General features: G+C 39.2%; 1 protein-coding gene across 1 annotated transcript in view; it reads left to right on the top strand.

The window, feature by feature from the left end:
• The window catches only part of PDE6C (phosphodiesterase 6C), a 72,080-nt gene that overhangs the window by 32,254 nt on the left and 20,159 nt on the right, over nucleotides 1-19,667 (top strand). Inside the window, exons 12-15 of the mRNA XM_036736535.1 lie at nucleotides 1,695-1,841; nucleotides 2,232-2,339; nucleotides 4,799-4,908; nucleotides 11,539-11,626. Of these exons, the coding sequence (XP_036592430.1) occupies nucleotides 1,695-1,841; nucleotides 2,232-2,339; nucleotides 4,799-4,908; nucleotides 11,539-11,626 (453 nt within the window). The remainder of the gene's footprint in view (nucleotides 1-1,694; nucleotides 1,842-2,231; nucleotides 2,340-4,798; nucleotides 4,909-11,538; nucleotides 11,627-19,667) is intronic.

The raw sequence follows: 19,667 nt of genomic DNA, 5'->3' as shown, positions 1-19,667 counted from the left end.
TGAAAGATAGTGTAGAATAGAAGGGCCTGGTGTGCTGTGGCCCATGGCCCATGGCCCATTTTCACAAATCCCCTTAATAAAAGGATTTGTTCTGTGAAGTTTGGATTCAGTCAAAGGGCCACACTTGAGGACCTAGAGGGCCACATGGAGCCTCAAGGTCAAAGGTTCCCTACCCCTGGTCCATGAGGTCATGAAGAGTCGGGCACAACAGCAAGAGACGGGAGTTCCAGTTGTAGATAAGTGATGATCATTTCTGGAAAGAACAGCCATATCTGAGATCACAAATCCTTCCAAGTATCTATTGGAGTTATCAATATATCCCTTCTCTCCCATCTAGTGCCTAGTATTGTGCTCTTCACATAGTAGGTGCTTTTTTGTTGTCCCTAACTCTTTTCAAGGATCAGCTTAAGTAAGATCCTCTACCTAAGATCTTTCATTGATATCCCCAAATGTTAGCTCTTACCCCTTTGAATTACTTCCTATTTACTTTGTAAATATGTTGTGTTTACTTTTGTGAATACAAGTTATTTTCACCCATTAGAATGTTAGTTCCTAGAACTGGGGTTTTTCCCCTTTTGTATAATGGACCCCTGTGACAATCTGATGATGCCTATGAACCTTTTCAGAATAAGGTTTTTAAATGCATAAAGTAAACTTCATTGGATTGCAAAAGAAACCAATTGTATTAAAATATATTAATTATATATTAAATTATGTTAAAATACTGTTGTGTATGTGTGTGTGTTTAAGATGTTTGCTGTTCTCTAATCTGCAAATTTGGGGTCATCATTCTGGCTAGAGGTGTACTCCCTCCTAAGGGCCTATTATTCAAATTACGTAAGGCAATAGACAAATTATCCTTCCAATGTCGATATGAATTATCAGAGCTTAATTTTCTCAGCTGTTCTTTCAACAATCCATTCATTCTTTCAATTAGCCCAGATGCTTGTGGGTAATATGGAATATGACATATCCATTCTATATTATTCAACACACAATATCTTTTCACTTCTTTGCCCTTGAAATGTGACCCATTGTCACTTTGAATCTGCATTGGGGTTCCACAGTATAAACTTACAATATCTAGGGTTTTACAGGTGTTTTTCTGAGTTGCGTCCTTGTAAGGACAAGCCACTAGTACACCTGAATAGGTGGCAACACACGTACATACATATTTACAGGTTAACACTGGGTTAAGAAATCCTGTCCTAGAAGGCTGAGACTGTTCATTTGTGTCTTTTGTATTACCTCTCTCTGTAGTGGCTCAGTGCCTGGCCCATCCTAAGCACTTCATAAATAATTGAATTGAATTCAGAAGAGTTTACTCTATAATTAACAATGGAACAATAGGAAAAAGTGGGGGCTGGAGAGAGTGAGGAAACTGGCACTCACTGATTGCCAACAACTTTCGGTATTTTATCCAAGCAACTTGTTTTGCTGTTTTTAACAGAGGACTGGCCAATGGGAGCCCCATCCTCCGAGCCTACAGTGAATTGCCTGCTGCCATGCACAGTGTGGAGGCTGAGTCAGCCTGATTCCAGGCATTTGTAATGGAGGATCCACTCTCCACTTCATCGCTGGATGGGACTCCCATCAGCCAGCCCTCCAAGCCCCTGTGAATGTTTGAGATCTGTGAGTATAAAAAGAACTGGAAAGTCAATTTTATCTGAACTATATTATCCTTGTTTTAACAGAAAGAGGAGCTGCCGAATCCAAAGGATGTAGAACTTTATGAATTTCACTTCAGCGACTTCCCCATTACAGAGCATGGATTGATTAAATGTGGGATCCAGTTATTCTTTGAAATAAAAGCTGTGGAAAAGTTCAAAGTGCCTGTAGAGGTCAGATGACATTTACTTAATCACTAGGAATTACAGTTCGGATAGTTCTCAAGCCAAATGTCTTCTGTGTTTAGAAACAGTGAATTTTCAGTTTGGGTTTTGACTGAGAAGAATTATTATTAACTTTGCAAATAATTCTGTGGAAACCTACCTAAACAAGACCAAGTGACCTTTTATTTAGATAAGATAGATTGTCTATTACACCATTCCAGACCTTCTTAGCCTTGGGGGTTAAATTCCAAAGTCTGAAAGATTTTTTACCCTCTTCTTAATTCTTCCTTCCTTCCTTCTTTTCCTCTTGTCTTTCCTTCCTTCTTCTTCTCTCTTCTTTCCTTCTTTCCTTCCTTCCTTCCTCCCTCCCTTTCTTCCTTCCTTCCTTTTTTTCCATAGGTCCTTACTAGATGGATGTACACAGTAAGAAAAGGTTACCGATCTGTCACCTATCACAACTGGCGGCATGGATTCAATGTGGGACAGACAATGTTTACCCTGCTAATGGTGGGTTCGGAACCCTACAGATAATTGTAAAGAAGGATGATCGTGATGATCATGATGATGATGAGAGTGGTGGCGATAGAGATGATGATGAAAGTGATGGTGATGGTGGTGATGGTAATGATGATGGTGGTGTTGTTGATGATGATGATGATGATGATGATGATTGTTGTGATGTTGAGGGAGAAAGGAACCCCAGGGATGTAGGAATCCCAAACCAAAGTTCCCAGGTTGCCTAGAATGAATTCGCAGGCCCAAGCATTCTTTAAGTCAAGGAGGCAAAGATTTATTATGCTTTTCAGTGGGCAAGAGTTCTTAGGGAGCCTGCAACCATACAGGCCTACAGGGAAAGTTAAAGTACAAGATTTAGGGGTGAAATCTGTCAATTAGGTGATTTGGGGTGGGACTATGGAGTGGTTAAAGAGTGATTGAGAGGTGGTCAGTTCTTAAAGGAGCATGCACTTTTTGTTTCTACTGTGCAGGTATCTTACCCAGAGTTCACTGGGAAATAACCCAAGGCGGGGTTAGGTGTAGGTGTGGTGGTTTTGACTGTGAAACATCACTAAGTCACCAAAAGTTCACAGCTAACTGGGAATATCCAGGTGGACTCCATCACATGTCTTGTTAGATAACATTCATGTAAGGGAGTATACATTTGACTATGTCTAGGACATATGTTAGACTCAGTGTATAGTTAGTTATCTGCATCCTGAATCAATCTATAATTGAGCATAGCTGCTTACTGAGGAAGAAGCAAAGATAAGTTAGTTGGGGCATGCTGCCCTTTAGCTAGAGAGAGAGACTGCCTGGGCCAATGCTTTGAAGCTAGGGAGAGATGTGATTTTAGAACTGGAGTTCAGGCACAGGCACCCAAGCAGAGGCTAGGGGGAAATGGGATGTTAGAATTAGGGTCCAAGAACAAGCACCCCATCAGTGACACTTCACATTTCTATAGCATTTCAAGCCTTACCAATTTCTTCCTGTGTCAGAACTTCAGCATGAAGGAAAACTTGATGTAAGAAATCACCAGTAGAGTCACAATGATTATAGACTTTAAGCTGGGAGGAACCTTAATGATCCTCTAGTCCAGTTCCTTCATTTTACTAAAGAGGAACCTGAGGTCCAGAGAAGTTTAGTGAATTGCCCAAGGTTATAAAGCTAATAAATATCAGAGGAGGAATTTGAACCCAGTTCCTCTTGTCTCCACGTCTAACACACTATCCACCATGCTGGGCCGCCTCCTCATAAGTATACATACAGCAACCTGATGCAGTGGATAGAGCACTGGACTTGAGGTCAGGAAGACTTGGGTTCAGATCCTATATCAGACTCTATGTGATCCTGGGTAAGACGCAATCTCTCTGAGCCTCTGTTTCTTCATCTGCAAAATAACTAAGTTGGGCTTAATGACCTCTAAGGTCCTTTCCTACTCTAATTCTATGATCTTACAAATTATTATTTTTTAAATGTATGTAGACGCTATTGTAAATAATAGAATAAAATAATTGAAAGTGTTATTTATTTTTTTTCAAAAGTTTTTATCAATTATTTTATTTTTCTCAATTATATGCATGTGTAAATTTTGAGTTCCAAATTCTCTCCTTGAGAAGGTAAGCAATTCGATATGGATTATACATGTGCAGTCATGCAAAACGTATTTCCATATTAGCCACAATCATTAGATGACGACGGTTTTGTCGACACTAAAAAGTAGGCCTCATCCTCAAAAAGGTTGGAATCACTAATTTGCAAATTTCGTAACTACGCTGTATATCAGACAGAGCTATAGCTATCACTTGTGGCCCCCAGGTGAAGCAAACAACACAAAATACATGGCCAAGTCAACTTTTAAAGTCCAATTGAGGGGATTTTTGTGTTGTTGTTGTTGTTGCTGTTTTTGAGGAGGTAGGGAAGAAAAACTCAAAATCCCTGGAAAGAGATCCTGGGGAACTTGTCTGGAAAACTATTGTCATGAGTTGATGGGGAGGGAAGAAGCAGGACACTCATTCGGACATTGCCATTTGGTAGTTTCCTCTTTTAATGTATTCTTGCTAAATAAACTCAAGGGTCTATTGTTTCTGTGCTACCGAACAAATGTAAACATTTTCCTTACCTTCTAAATTTTGGCATCCTGGAACAATGCCCCAGTTGCCTTGTCCTAGTTATGGCTCTGGAAGTAGATCATAATAATAACAACTTACATTTATATAGTGCTTTTAGGTTTATGAACCACTGTCCCCACAACAATCATGTGAATGGAAGTATCATAATGGAAGCATTTTTATTCCCATTTTACAGATAGAGAAACTGAGTCTTGGAAGAATAAGGTGACTTGCCCAAGGTTGTGCAGTTAGTAGCTATCAGAGCTGGCCTGAGGACCTCAGTCTCTTGACTCTTTAGCTCAGTTTTCTTTCCACTCTATGAGGCTACTTCCATTGATCCAGCTCTGTTTCCTTAAACAGACAGGAAAACTGAAGAAATATTATACTGATCTGGAAGCCTTTGCTATGATTGCAGCTGCTTTCTGCCATGATATTGATCACAGAGGCACCAACAATTTGTATCAGATGAAGTAAGTGCAAACAGAGGGCTATGTTGATGTAGATTGATGTATTCTTGAAGAAACCAAGAAACACCCGTGCCAAAAAAATATTTTTACTGGTATTGTTAGAATCTTAAAATAAATGAATATTAGAGATGGAAGGGATGTCACAGGTCATGTAGTCCAATCCCCCGGTTTTACAGATAAGAAAACTGAGGCCCCCAAGACTAAATGATTGGACTGAGTAGTAAGGTAGTAAGTAGCATGGCTGGGGTTTGAAGCCAGGTGATAAGTAGCATGGCTGGGGTTTGAAGCCAGACACTGAATTCACACCATGGTGCCTCTGAGTGTAACCCGATTATCAGGACATAGCTAGTTAGCAGCATTGGTACTAGAACCCAGGTTTCCTAACTCCCAGACCAGTGATCTTTCCACTACACCACATTGCTAAAATCAATCAATCAATAAACATTTATTAAGCACCTACTATATGCCAGGCACTACGCTAAGTGCTGGGGATACAAATAAAGGCAAAAAACAGTCCCTGCCCTCAAGAAGCTCGCAATTTAATGGGGAAGACAACATGCAAACGAATGTATTCAAAGCAGGCTTTATGCAAAATAAATAGGAAGAAATCAACTTAGGGAAGGCACTAGAATTAAAAGGGTTTGCTTCAATAATAACTCACATTTATAACATTTTATAGTGACTTGTGTTTTATATATATTAGGTAATTTCATCCTCACAGTAACTCTGGGGATGGATAAGACAAAGATTATTATTTCTGTTTTATAGATAAGAAATTTAAACCCCAAGAGGGGACTTCTATCTGTGAGAGCGATTCTTTTTCTGCTACAACAGTTCTTGTGCCAGGATGAGGCTGACATATCCTGCTGGAACCCAGGACCGAATGAATCAGGGACCTTTGCATTTTCAGTCAAATACTCCCTCCCCCATTGAGCTGTGTATCAATATTAGTCAATCAATAAGCACTTATTAAGTGACTACTGTTTGCCAGGTACTGTGTTAAGCACTTAGGATACAAAGAAAGACAAAAAATAATTCCTGATCTAATGGCAGGGACAATATGCAAGCAATTATATACAATAATATATACATATAAACAATTATGTACAAACATACGTTGTACAAAAAGATGGAGAAGATAAATTGGAGATTATCTCAGAGGGAAAGCACCAAGATTAAGGAGGATTGGGAAAGTCTTCTTGCAGAAGTTGGGACTTTAGGTGAAGGAAGCTGGGGAAGCCTTCTGGTGAAGCTTATTCCAATAATTCTGTTGCTTCCCAGAGCATGTTTGGAACTCTCCTTTGCAAATATGGCAGTAGATAAAGATTTGAATTTTGAGAAGAGTTCAAAGCCAATTCTAGTGAATAAAGTAGCTGGAAAAGACCATTTTAGGTTTTTTTTAAAAATCAGGCATGCTTATTATAGAATGACACTGATTATCTTTTGTCTGTCAACCTATAAACAAAGAAGAGTTACAGAAATGGGTTTTGAGTGATGGGAACATTACTGGAATAAACACATGGCAGCCAGTGTCAGCTTTGAAAAGGACTATATTCATTAGGATGTATAAATTTTGGTCTATTCATTTTTTTAAATCAGCATCATGATTTTATAGTTACTCTTTATACATACTTTTAAAGTAATAGCACATGGTAATACATGTTTAAATGATAAAATAAATGATTGTCCTGGACCTTGGTTGGGAGACTCTTAGAACCAAGGGACAACCTGGAGGTAGCAACTATGGCTCTTGAAGAAGTCCTGTAAGATCCCAACAAATGCTCGACAGGGACCTTAAAGGTCTTTAATGTAAGACATGGGGTCATAAGATTTTAGAACCAGAAGAGACCTCAGAAATAAACTACTTAAATCCCATCATTTTTGAGAGGCAGATAAGGAATGAAAAGGAATCTGGGTTGAAACTCAGCTCTGACACTAGTCATGTAATGATGGAGAAGTCATATAATCTCTGATCCTCAGTTTACTCGTTTATAAAATGAGTTCTACTTGTACTATCTACCTGACAAGGCTGTTATATGGACTATGCTTTGTAAAACCATAGAACTATAAAAGTGATGAAAGAGGAAAGAAGTGAGGCTCAGAGAAATGATCCTTCCAAGGTCACACAGATAAGTGATAGAGCTAGGAATCAAACCCAGTTTTTTTGGCCCTAGGTCCATTGTTCTTTGTACATCTGGAATCACCAGATGAACCTGTATAGCACTGGCCCTGACAAAAGCCTTCTCCTAAAACAAGGGATGCTGTTTCTTTTTATCATTATCATTATTACTGGAAGCAATTAGGGTTAAGTGACTTGCCCTAGCTCACACAGCTAGTAAGTGTCAAGTATCTGAGGTTAGCTTTGAACTCAGGTTGTCCTGACTCTAGAACCCGTACTTTATCCACTGCACCATCTAGCTGCCCCTGTTGTTTCCTTACATGCTAGAATTCCAAACAACTGGAAGGGATGAGTCTAGCTTCAGGTAAAGCTATAAAGACCTTGGGGAGACCATACCTTGGTCTCTGGGCTTTCAAGTAGCCGTTATGCCCCCGGAGGTCTCCGTGGTCCTGACCTTGTCTTGGTTTTTTTAAAAATCAGGCATGCTTATTATAGAATGACACTGGTTGTCTTTTGTCTGTCAACCTATAAAAAAAAGAAGAGTCACACAAATGGGTTTTGAGTGGTGGGAACATTATTGGAATAAACACATGGCAGCCAGTGGTGACAGCTTTGAAAAGGACTATATTCATTAGGATATATAAATTTTGGTCTATTCAGTTTTTTTAAAATCAGGATCATGGGGGCAGCTAGGTGGCACAGTGTGTAGAGCACCGACCCTGGAGTCAGGAGGACCTGAGTTCGAATCCAGCCTCAGACACTTGACCCACTTACTAGCTGTGTGACCTTGGGCAAGTCACTTAACCCCAACTGCCCTGCCTCCCCTGCTCAAAAAATGTAAAAAAAAAAATCAGGATCATGATTTTATAGTTACTCTTTGTAATAGTTTCTCCATCTGTATAACAATAGCTGATATTTAGATAGTGCTTTAAGGTTTGTGCAGCACTCTGTATACATTAACTCATTTGATCCTCTTAATAATCCTGAGAAGCAGGTGCTATTATCACCACCATGTCGTAGATGAAGAAACTGAGGCTCAGAGATTTTAAGTGTTCCTATACTTTTTGCTTCCTTGAATCTTAGCCTTTCTATACCTACTTCCTGGATAACTTTGGGCAAATTATTAACTTCTCTGGTCCTCACTTTTCTCATCTTGGGTCTTGAACTAGATGACTTCCCAGGTCTCTTCCAATTCTAAACCTGTGATTCAAATGACTTTGGAAGTAGGTCCTAGGGAATTACTGAGGAGCGTAGAAGTTGAGACTTGGCCAGGATTACACCTTAGGTGGAATTTGAACCCAGATCTGAGGACAAGCCCAGCAGTCTATCCAATGAACCAGACTATCTCTATACTAACACAAATGAATATGATTAAGAACCAGACCTGTGACCTACGACACCACTACTGGTGTAGAGAATTCATTAATAAGGGAACTCCCTCTACTAATGCAGTTCAACACCTTCTCTGTGACTTACAGTCTTAGAGAATCATTTAAGACTTATACAATTCTTTCCTCACAGAAACCCTGCAATACAGGTAGTGAGAGAATTATTATTTTAGGAGAGACAGGATGACATAGTGGAGAGAATGCTGAAATAGGAGTTAGTGAAGACATGGATTGGAATCCCACTTCTGACGTTAGATGTGACCTTGGGCAACTCACTTAAAATCTCTGAGCCTCAGTTTCTTCATCTACAAAATGGTGGTGATAATAGCATCTGCTTCTCAGGATTATTAAGAGGATCAAATGTCAGCTATTATTATTATGATCATTCACATTTTGCAGATGGGGAAACTGAGGCTCAGAGAAGTTAAGTGACAGCTCACCTATGAAGTGTCAGAGCTAGGATTTACACCCAAATCTGGAATTGAAAGTCTCACACCTCCCTTTTTTTCTTCTGGCGTTCCTGGTCATGCTTCTGTATTCCAGGGACATTTTCCTTCATCAAGAGCAGACTTCAAAAAGAACAAAGAACCAGGCAATAGATTAAAGATCTAGAGCTAAAAGCATTTTCCATCTCTCTTGTTACCCCTTCACATTATACTCTGTGTCACAGTTATCTGTGTATATGCTTTATCACTCCTCATTCTATGATGAAGTCCAGGAATCCTGTCTCATTTCTTTGTATTTCCCACGGTGGCTCGTATAAGGCTGTGATCCCAGTAGGTGTTCAACCAACTCCTCCTTTTCCTTCCAACATTGTTTATTTCAAGCCAAGTGTTCTGTAAGATATTCAAGGTTGCTGACCTTTAGCAAAGATTCCTTTCTCTAACTAAGGAGTCCTTATAGTTTGAATATTAGCTCTTGGAGGATTGGGATCTTATCTCATTCACTTTATGTTTTCACCAGTCACAAAAGGGAAAGAGGGCAGATAGGGAGGAAGAGAGGAGCTAGATTGGACCTGGCTGGACCCCTCCTCCCACTGCCTTTCCCCTCTCTTCTGTCACTCCTACCAACACACTTTGAGGACTGAAGGATCACCTGTTGCTCACAATATGTAGGCTGCTATCCGGAAAATCACGTTGCCATTCAGATATTTTCATGGTAATGGTATTTACTTCAATAGATTTTAACCCTGATCTCTTTTGGGTGGTGAAATCTTTCAAAACCAGGTGTTATTTTCAATATTCTAAGAATGTGTGATACTACTCACTATACGGATACAGATACTTTACATCTTAGTAGCTGGAAAGGGAACAAGCATGGTACCTACCGTATACCAGGCACTTTGCTAAGCAATTAACAAATATTTCACTTGATTCTCATGGCATTGGGAGGCATATGTTATCATGGTCCCTATTTTGCAGTTGAGGAAACTGAGATAGACAGAGGTTAAAGTGACTTTCTTGTCCAGGGTCGCACATAGCTAGTAAGTATCTGAGGCCAGATTTGAACTCAGTTTTTCTTGACTCTGGGCCCAGAGCTTTTTCATCTGCACCATCTATCTGCTTCTAGTAGATGACCTCTGGGAAATGCAAAAAAAAAAAAAAAGGCTTTATTTTGTAGACACTTAATAATGAGTCTTTTCAAGCTAAGCTAGATTGATCCTTGGATCACAGAATGCAATATACCCTTAGGGCAAAAGGATCATAGAGTAGATTTGAAAAGGGATCTTAGAGGCCATAAAATCAAACCTTATTTTACAGACACAGAGACTAAGGCTGAGTCCCTAAGTGACTTGCCCAGGAGGATTCAAACTCAGGTCTTCCTAACTCCATGCTCACTATGCCACTTAATTACCATTCTTGAGGATTTTTTTTTGGCTGGGTGCAACATTCCTGGGTTCAAGCCTCACTGGCATCTGCCTTTGAGAATCCAGGTATCACTACCAAGTCATGAAGAGACATCAAAGGGAGACTTGAATAGACTATGCTGGCCATAGTGAGAGGCAGCATTGGGTAATGGAGGGAGAGCCAGACCCAAAGCCAGAAAGTCCTGGCCCACACACACACGGGCTGTGTGACCCCAGGTGGGTGACTCTAGGTGATGCTCAAGTCTACAAATTGCAGAGAAGGTGCTCTGCATCCATAGAGGGAGTTTCCTCACCTGAAAGTTCCCTATACCAGTCCCTATCTCTATCCCTCTCCTATTTATAATGTGATAGATTGTGCTCAGCTTGTCACAAACATTTACTTGATTTTTTTACTCGAACCCCAAACATTTTATCTCTATTCCCTGGATGACCTTGGGCAAATTACTTAACCTCTCTGGGCCCCACTTTTCTTATCTGTAAGACATGGATGACCTGAGAGATCTCTTGCACTTCTAAATTCTCTGTACTTTAGGTGCAAGGAATAGGGAACCAGGCATCTTAATTTGTTGTTGTTGTTGATTCAACAAATATTTATCGTGCAACTATTACATGCAAAGCACTGTTCCAGAGATTGTTCTCTTTTGGAACCACAAGAAAGAAAAAGAATTGAGATCATAGGATAAGGAGCTGGAAGGAACCTTAGAGACTGTTTTGTCCAATTCTCCCCTTTTACAGATGAAAACGCTGAAGCATGGGAGTAAATGAATTGACTTGATCAAGGTCACACATGTAGTACATAACAACACCAGAATATGACGCCAAGTTTTCTGACTCTTGATGTAGTGATCTTTTTACTAGATCATGATGCTTTGGAATAACTCCTTTATATCCTTGCAAAAATGTGAATGTAAAATTAATGTCAAGAAAGCTTTCTAAGAAGTAGAACCACCCGTAAGTGAAATGGTCTGCCTTGTATGGTTCCCCCTCATTTGGGAAATGACCATTATTAGATATCTTGCAGTAGAAATCTTTGGGGGGAGTGGGGTGGGTGGGGAAGGTATTAGACTAGATGGCCACTGAGATCTCCTTCCAACTCCAAAATTATTCTATGATTCTATGATGCTGTGCCCATTTTATCCATTGTAACTAAGAATGTTTCAGATATTCTTAGGGAAATGTCTTAGGCATCTGATACTCCCACAGAATGTAGATGTAATTTTTGCACAGCTGTAATCTGTGTCATGTTGTTTTCTTCCTAGATCAGCATCCCCGTTAGCTAAGCTTCATGGATCTTCCATTTTAGAGAGACACCACCTGGAGTTCAGTAAGACTCTGCTGCACGATGAGGTATGGAAGTTCTGCCCCGGGGAGAAAAATCTGAGAGTCTGGGGCAAATCTGATCCCTTGTTCTTGGGATGGCTTTGGATTAAGGAGTATACCTATGGGCAAAACAAACCCACAAAGCAAATATTAAAATGTGAACATATCAATTAATGAATTATTTGCCATTAGCTTCTAAATAACTGAAATGATAATATCCAGGATCTGAGCTGGAAGGGACCTTAGAAAAGGAAATGATTAGCCCAGGGTCACAGAGCTGAGATTGAGAACTAGGTCTTCTGACTTCAAATCTAGCATACTTTCTATTAGATCACACTGCCTGGGAATCAGAGGGCGCTAGTGGGCCTCATACTCAGCAGTCACCCCTTCGTGGATTCCCACAATTTTTTACATATTTTTTCTTCTAAATAGTATTTTATTTTTCTAATGACATATAAAGAAAATTTTTACATTTATTTTTTATAAAATTTTGAGTTCCAAATTTTCTCCATTCTTCCATCACCTCTCCCTCCCTAAGATGGTTAGCAATTTGATATAGGTTATATATGTTCGATCATGTAAAGCATATTTCTATATTAGTCATGTTGTTCCACAATTTAAAGGTAATAGTTCTGTCTCTCTATGTCCCAGATTCACTTCATACAGGAACTTAAGCATACATCACTTTGCCTTCCTCCAGGTAATACAAGAGAGACAAGCTTCTCTTCACTTAGTTTTGAGGGTTTAGGGTGAGAATAGAGAAATCACTGAAAAACAGGCAAGGAAAGTTTTTTCCTATCTGGAAAAGTGATAGTTTCAGTAAGAATAAGTCATACTTCTCTAGATTTATGTGCAGGGGTTTGAAAATAATGTGGCTATAAGGGGCCAGTGAATATAATCTACTTACACTATCAAAAATCTTTTATGTGTTTTTACAAAAATACTCTTAATGGGAGTGGAGAAAGTCCTCTTTTGTTGTGGGTGGGGAATATTTTAAAGACAGGAAATTAAGGGATAGGCCTAAGTAGGCAATTTGCATCTCTTTGTTAAGAGAGCCTTCATACTTTAAAAAAATATTCTGGAAATGGGAGATTCCAGTGAAACATACAGTTTTCAAATGTCACTGATCTTCTAAGAAGTAAAAAAAAAAATCAAACTGATGGGAATAAATTGTGGAAAGATCTTGGAAGAAAGTGACAAATAATTTTTAATATCATCATCATAGCTTATATGCATATAGTATGCCACTGTTTACAAAACTGCTTTTTTTATGACAACCCTGTGGATTAGGTCCTGTATTTTTATTCCCATTTTACAGATAAGGAAATAATTAAATTAAATAATTTAAGTGATCTATCAAGGTCACAGCTAACTAATGGCAGAAATGGAACTTGAACCCCAGTGTTTTTGCCCTCTAGTCTAAACATGGAGAAGGTACTGATTCAGGAGAAAACAATTTAATATATACTTATAATAAGATGATGGGTTCTGAGCAACCAACAGTGATCCAGGAAAAGTCCTGAAGACATTGGCTCAATGGGCTTCTTTTAAAAAATTTTTTTTAAATGTTTTATTAACAATTTTTGGTGTGATTTTTTTCCTATCATTTCTTAATAACTTCTTCCATAGAAAGTTCCCTTAGAACAAAGAAATACCATTAAGAGAAACAAATGAATACATCAACTGTATCTGCCAATATATTCTTCTTTGTTCTTTGGTAGTCCCTTCTGAGGAGGAGGAACTTACTATCATCAGTCCTCTGTTGGCTTTGGCAATGATCTGAATTATGTTGCCTTTTAGAAATTTCCTTTACATTTTGTGGTTATTCTGTATATTTTCTCTTAATTCTACTTTCTTTGCTAGTACATTGATTTTCCTACTTTTCTTGACATCTGACCACGTCACTCTCTACCTGTTATTTCCAAGACGAAATATGAAGTCCTTTGTAGGAGATTAAAAACTCTTCACCACCTGACTCCTCCCAACCTTTCCAGTCTTTATACACTGTACTCCACCCTGGACTCTCTACAATCCATCCGTAATGGCCTTCTATTTCATCCACACCACACTCAATCTCCTGCCTCTGGGACTTTGCTTTGGCTGTCCCTTATGCTTGAAATACTCTTCATCCTTGGCCCTGTCTCTAGGAATCTCTGGTTTTCTTCAAGACTCAGTTCAAATGCAACCTCCTATAGGAAGCCTCTATAGGTTCCCTCAATTGCAGAAGGCTTCCTTTTGAAGTTATCTTCTACCTACTATGAATGGTTTGTTTTGTATACATGCTGTCTTCTCCATTAGAATGTAAGCTTCTCAAGGGGAGAAACTGGTTTGGCTTTTCTTTATATCTCAGCACTTATCAAAGTTCTTGGCACATAGTAAGCCGTTAATATACTTACTGACTGACCAGTAGTAAACTTTTTTATCTGTCTATCTATCTATCTATCTATCTATCTATCTATCTATCTATCTATCTATCTGTCTGTCTATCTACCTATCTATTCTTGTTTCTCATACTATTATTTCTTACCCGATTTATTAAAAACCTAATATAAACATCGATGCAACAACATACATTTTGTAATGGAAGTTTTGTAGCTTTTTCCATCACAGCTGCTGGAAAGTTAAGTGACACAGTGGATAGAGTGCTGTGCCTGAAGTCAAGAAGTCTCATCCTCCCAAAGTTCAAATCTAGCCTTAGACCCTTACTAGCTGTGTGACCCTGGGCAAATCATCTAACTCTGTTTGACTCATTTTCTTCATCTGTAAAATAAGCTGGAGAGGTGTTAGGGGTCCTTGACCAGCGAGTAGCCCTATCTCAGTACGCAATGATGAGGCGGGAGCCAAAGATGGATACAAGTCCAATTTATTGGCAGACATTATCCAGTTTTATAGGGTTTTGCGCTACATAAGCAGAAGCAGGTGTTCAAGGGGATGAGAGCATGGGAAAAAAGGGATGTGCTTCAGTAATGTATTGTTGCACTTAGATTAGATGTAAGTAGTGATATCTGGTGGGAAGAATCTAGATTATTATAAACTATGTTGCCTACAAGCGTATGGGAAAAACTAGGGCTGTGGTAAGGTGGTTTCCATAGGAATATGGGAACAGGAGGGGAGTGCTGTTTCTACAGTATCTAAAGAGGCATGGGAAGGCTCGGGCAGGATACAAACTGGTATCAGAACTGTATGAGCTATGTGAGGCACGGGGCAGGATGCCCTTGTAAAGTATCCAAGAAGTTCCCGTTAATTAAAGCATGTTTGTGTTAGGCACTGGTTCAAGAGCATTCGGTAATGGCCAGCTGGGTTCCTCCTATTGGGCTTGTGAGTCCTTGGTGAATGGACTCTGCCTGCATGAGAAAGGATGGCTACCAGAGCATCAGAGCGGGAGGGGGGCTGCTAGGGATGGAAGTCTTTCCTCTGGGCACCTACCGTTCCAACTCCTACTAAGCCTGTCTGGTATTACCCAGGAAATAGGCCAAGCGCTAGGGTCCAAGCAGCCCTGGGATCGGCACTAACTCCCTACAGAGAAGGAAATGGCAAACTACTCCAGTATCTGTGACAAGAAAACCTCAAACCAAGTCACAAAGAGTCAGATATAGCTGAAACAACCGAATGACAAATGGTCCAAGAGGATTATAGATTCACAGATGAAAGGAATCTCAGAGGTCACCCAGTCACATGGCCTAATTTTGCAGATGAGGAGAAAAAGGGCCAGAGAGAGAATATGTTTTGCCCCCAAGTCACAGATATGGTATTCATATACATATCCTCCAGTTCCTGATCCAGAACTCTCTTCACTATACCTTGTTGACCACCATCTCTTCCTGGATCCTCTTCTGCTCTGAGTTTTTCTGACACAGCTTTCTCTTGGTACTCCTACCTGTCTGATCTTTCCTCAAACTTTTTTTAAAAAAATTTTTAACATAGTTTTTTTTAATTTTAAACTTTTTTAAAATTTTGAGTTCCAAATTCTCTCCCTGTCACCGAAAAGGCAAGCAATATTGTATCAATTGTACATGTGAAATCATACAAAACACATTCCCATATTAGCCATATAGCAATAAAATGTCAAGAAAAATAAAGTGAGAAAATTATACTTCAATTTGCGCTCAGAGTTCATCAATTCTGTCTCCAGAGGTAGATGGTGTTTTTCATCGTTAGTCCTTTGGAATTGTCTTGGATAATTGTATTGCTCAGAGTAGCTAACTCTTCACAGTTGGTCTTCATTATAACATTGCTGTTACTGTGCACAATGATCACCTGGCTCTTCTCACTTCACTTAACTTCAGTTCATATAGGTCTTGCCATGTTTTTTCTGAAACCATCTCCCTTGTCATGTCTTATAGTACAATAGTGCTCCATTATAATCATATATCACAATTTGTTCAGCTAATCCCCAATCGATGAGTATCCCCTCAATTTCTAAATCCTTGCCATTACAAAAAGAGCTACTATACATATTTTTGTACATATAGGTCTTTTTCCTTTTTCTTTGATCTCATTGGGATATAGACATAGTAGCGGTATTGCTGGGTCAAAAGGCATGCAGTTTTCATATTTCTCTGGGCCTAGTTCCAAATTGTTTTCCAGAGTGGTCGGACCAATTCACTACTTCATGAACAATTCACTAATGTGTGTATTTTCCCTTATTCTCCCCAGTATCTATCATTTCTGATAGGTATGAGGTGGTACCTAAGAGTTGTTTTCTCCTATGACTATAGATAGCTTCTATTTCTGCTTCTGAAAACTGCCTATTTATATCTGTGACCATTTATCAATTGGGAAATGGCTCTAATTTTTATAAATTTGACTCAGTTGTATACGTGGTATATATTTGAGAAATGAGGCCTTTATCAGAGAGACTCACTATAAAATTTTTTGATGTTATTTCATTGTCTATGGTACCTTTTAGCAAAATGTAATTCCCCTGATTACCTCTTTTAATTAACCCTATTTTTGCTTTTGCTTCGTCTGTGATCATGATTACTACCCCTGCCTTTTTTACTTCTGCTGAAGCGTATTAGATTCTGCTCCAGCCCTTTATTCTAACTCTATATGTGTCTTTCTGTTTCAAGTGTTGGATTCTGGTTTCTAATCCATTCTGCTATGTACTCGCATTTTATGGGTGAGTTCATCCCATTCACATTCACAGTTATGATTTTTAACTGTGTATTTCCCTCTACCCCATTTTCTTAATTCTTCCCATCAGAATATACCACACAACCACCAATGTGGTTTCTCTTGTATAGGAACTTTCTCCACTGAAGAAAATCACGGTCCAATTACAACATTAACATAGAAATTTTAGAGAATTGTCTGAGGCTCAGAGAGAGTAAGTGACTTACCCATGACCACACATCTTGTAGAAGGTAGAGTCAAGTGCTAAACACTCTCCACTACACCATACGGCCTCTCTGGGTGGCTTCAAAAGGCCAGAAAAACTCAAGGCATCATCAGAAAATGCTGAGAAAAAAACTGGAAACAGTATCTTGCTCTTGGTCCTCCAAGACCTCAGTGCATGTTAACTAGAATTCTATACACAGGTCTCGAGAAAAAACAGGAGATAGAGTACTAGGCCTGGAGTCAGGAAGACCCGTGTTCAAATCTTGCCTCATGTACTTATTAGCTGTGTAACCTTGGGCAAGTCACTTAACTTCTGTGTGCCTCAGTTTCCCCATATATAAAAATGCTCTGTAAACCTTAAGATACTGTATAAATGCAGGTTATTATTTTTAATACTAGTGGACGTCCAAATTCAGCAGCTGAAATGATAGGGGGTGCTGAAAAGATATGTAGGAGGCCAGATGAAAAAGGGATGAGGATTCTTCCATCTGGAAAGACTAATACACAGGGGAGACATGATCAAAGTCTAGGAAATTACGGACATTGTTAAGGTGAATATCCATAGAATAACTGGGTTCTTGTTTTAGCTCTTTCTCTATCTGAATCTGTAACATGGTAATAGCAACGCCTGTGTTACCACCTTGCCAGGTTGCGGAACATTAAAGAAGGATAAAATACTGCATCCATATATATTCCCTTAATCATGTAAAGCCTTGCCTACTGTTTTGTAGGGAATCAAGTCCTTGATGGGTTAAATCCTTTGATTTCTGAGTCACAGAAATCACTGACATCATTTCTCCTTTAATGCACATGGGCTTAGCTTTATATTAAAACTACAGTCAGCTCAACAGTCAGGTGCTGAGTGGTTGACGTAGCAGGATAGGATTGGTGTAGCAAGCATCTTTCATGCACCCCTTCTGGGGTCCAAGAGTTTATAATGGTATTTAGGAGGCTTTAAAAGTCTTTCATTTGTTCAGAATATTTACTCAGTAGTCTGAACTGGCTCTGATGGGTATGTAATGACTTAATTGTCTGCTCTAAAAAGGAATATTGCCCATCAATAATCCATAACACCTTTGACAGAGTCTCTCTGCAACATGGCTCAACCAGCTAAGTGCCAATTTGGAGATCATTGTCAACAATGTTGCCGGGCACTGGTCTCATTCAAAGCTTATCGACATGCAGTAAGTTGGAACACTGAACTGCTCTGAAGTTTTTAGACAGTAAACAGTCCTGCAACATTTTTTGGTAAACAGCATATTCCTCAGTTTCCTTTTTAACATTACAAAAACAATGCCTCTGAGTTACGGTTGTCAAACTTTGTTTTTAAAAAAAAAAAAGGTAAATTCTTAGGATAGAGGCAGTCACGGATGAAATGTACTTTAATTATACATTTTTTGTTTGTTTTAATACTTAATGTTTGCAACTAAAAATCTCTCCAAATCCTTTGCATTGTCTGGCACCCATTTGACCACTGAAATGTCAGGAGCATAGTTGATCTTCTGGGGCACATAATGGGCCATAGCCTGACCAAAGTTTTGTCAAGTGCCTCACTGTAACAGCATGACCAGGGTGACCTTGTAGTTTTGAAGGCCAGACCAGGAGGTATGGCAGGAGGTCCTACCAAGCTAGAAGAGGCCAGATAGACTGTGTCTGCTGTTGAAGGACCATCCTAGCTAGGTGCAGAGGGACTCACCAGCTATAGACTGGACACCATAGACTGGCCACCAGGTGATGAATTTTTTGCCTATGGTGACTCATCAGTGAAAATATGGAAGGTTTACGATCTTCATTAATGGAAGCAACATTCGCTGAAATAATATCACAATTTTAAAAAAAATATTTGAGGTAATGGGCCATATTGTTATTGGTTAGCCATTTTTTCAGTCATGTCCAACTCTTTGTGACCCCTTTTAGGGATTTTCTTGGTAAATATAATGGAGTGGTTTGCCATTTCCTTCTCCCCCTCATTTTACAGATAAGGAAACTGAGGCAAACAGGGTTAAATGACAAAGTTAGTAAGTGTCTGAAGCTGGATTTGAACTCAGGTTTTCCTGACTCTAGGCCCAGTTCTCTATCCACTGTTCCACCAATAGGCCATAGAGATAATCTAATATTTATCATTTCTTTTGGGGTAATTAGGGTTGGCAATGAGAGTATTTTCTTCTTCAGTTTAAATAGCCCCCAGTTCCTTCAACCATTCTTTATGTGTCCTAATTACCTGACCCTTCAATAGCCTTTCCTTGACTTTCTCTAGTTTGTGAATGCTGTTCAAAATATATGATGCCCAGAACTGAAGACTATCCTCTAATTATGGTTTGACCATAAACCAATTATTGTTTCTAAGTGACTGGCCTTTGGAAGGCCAGCTGAGCTGTAATCTTCCTTGAGCTTGATGTTTCATTAACGAAGCCCACGAGATCTTGTGGCATCTGCATTACATGACTTATTACATTGAGCTTATGGTCAACTAAAGCCTCCAGGTCTTTTTTCACACAATACTGTTATCAAAACAGATCTCTTCCTGTTTTTATATTTGTGAAATTACCTTTAGAAACCTAAATAGATCAATTAATCAATAAACATTTATTAAGCACCTACTATCTGCCATTCACTGTGGTAAGTGACAAGGATACAAAGACAGGCAAAAGACAGTCCCTGCCCTCAAAGAACCTACAGTCTAAAGGGGGAGACAAACATGCAAACAAAGATATACAAGCAAGTTACA

This window comes from Trichosurus vulpecula, chromosome 8 (assembly GCF_011100635.1).
Source record: "Trichosurus vulpecula isolate mTriVul1 chromosome 8, mTriVul1.pri, whole genome shotgun sequence".
NCBI classification, from domain to species: domain Eukaryota; kingdom Metazoa; phylum Chordata; class Mammalia; order Diprotodontia; family Phalangeridae; genus Trichosurus; species Trichosurus vulpecula.
The sequence above is the reverse complement of the archived record's forward strand: the minus strand, read 5'-3'. Positions and strand labels throughout refer to the sequence as shown.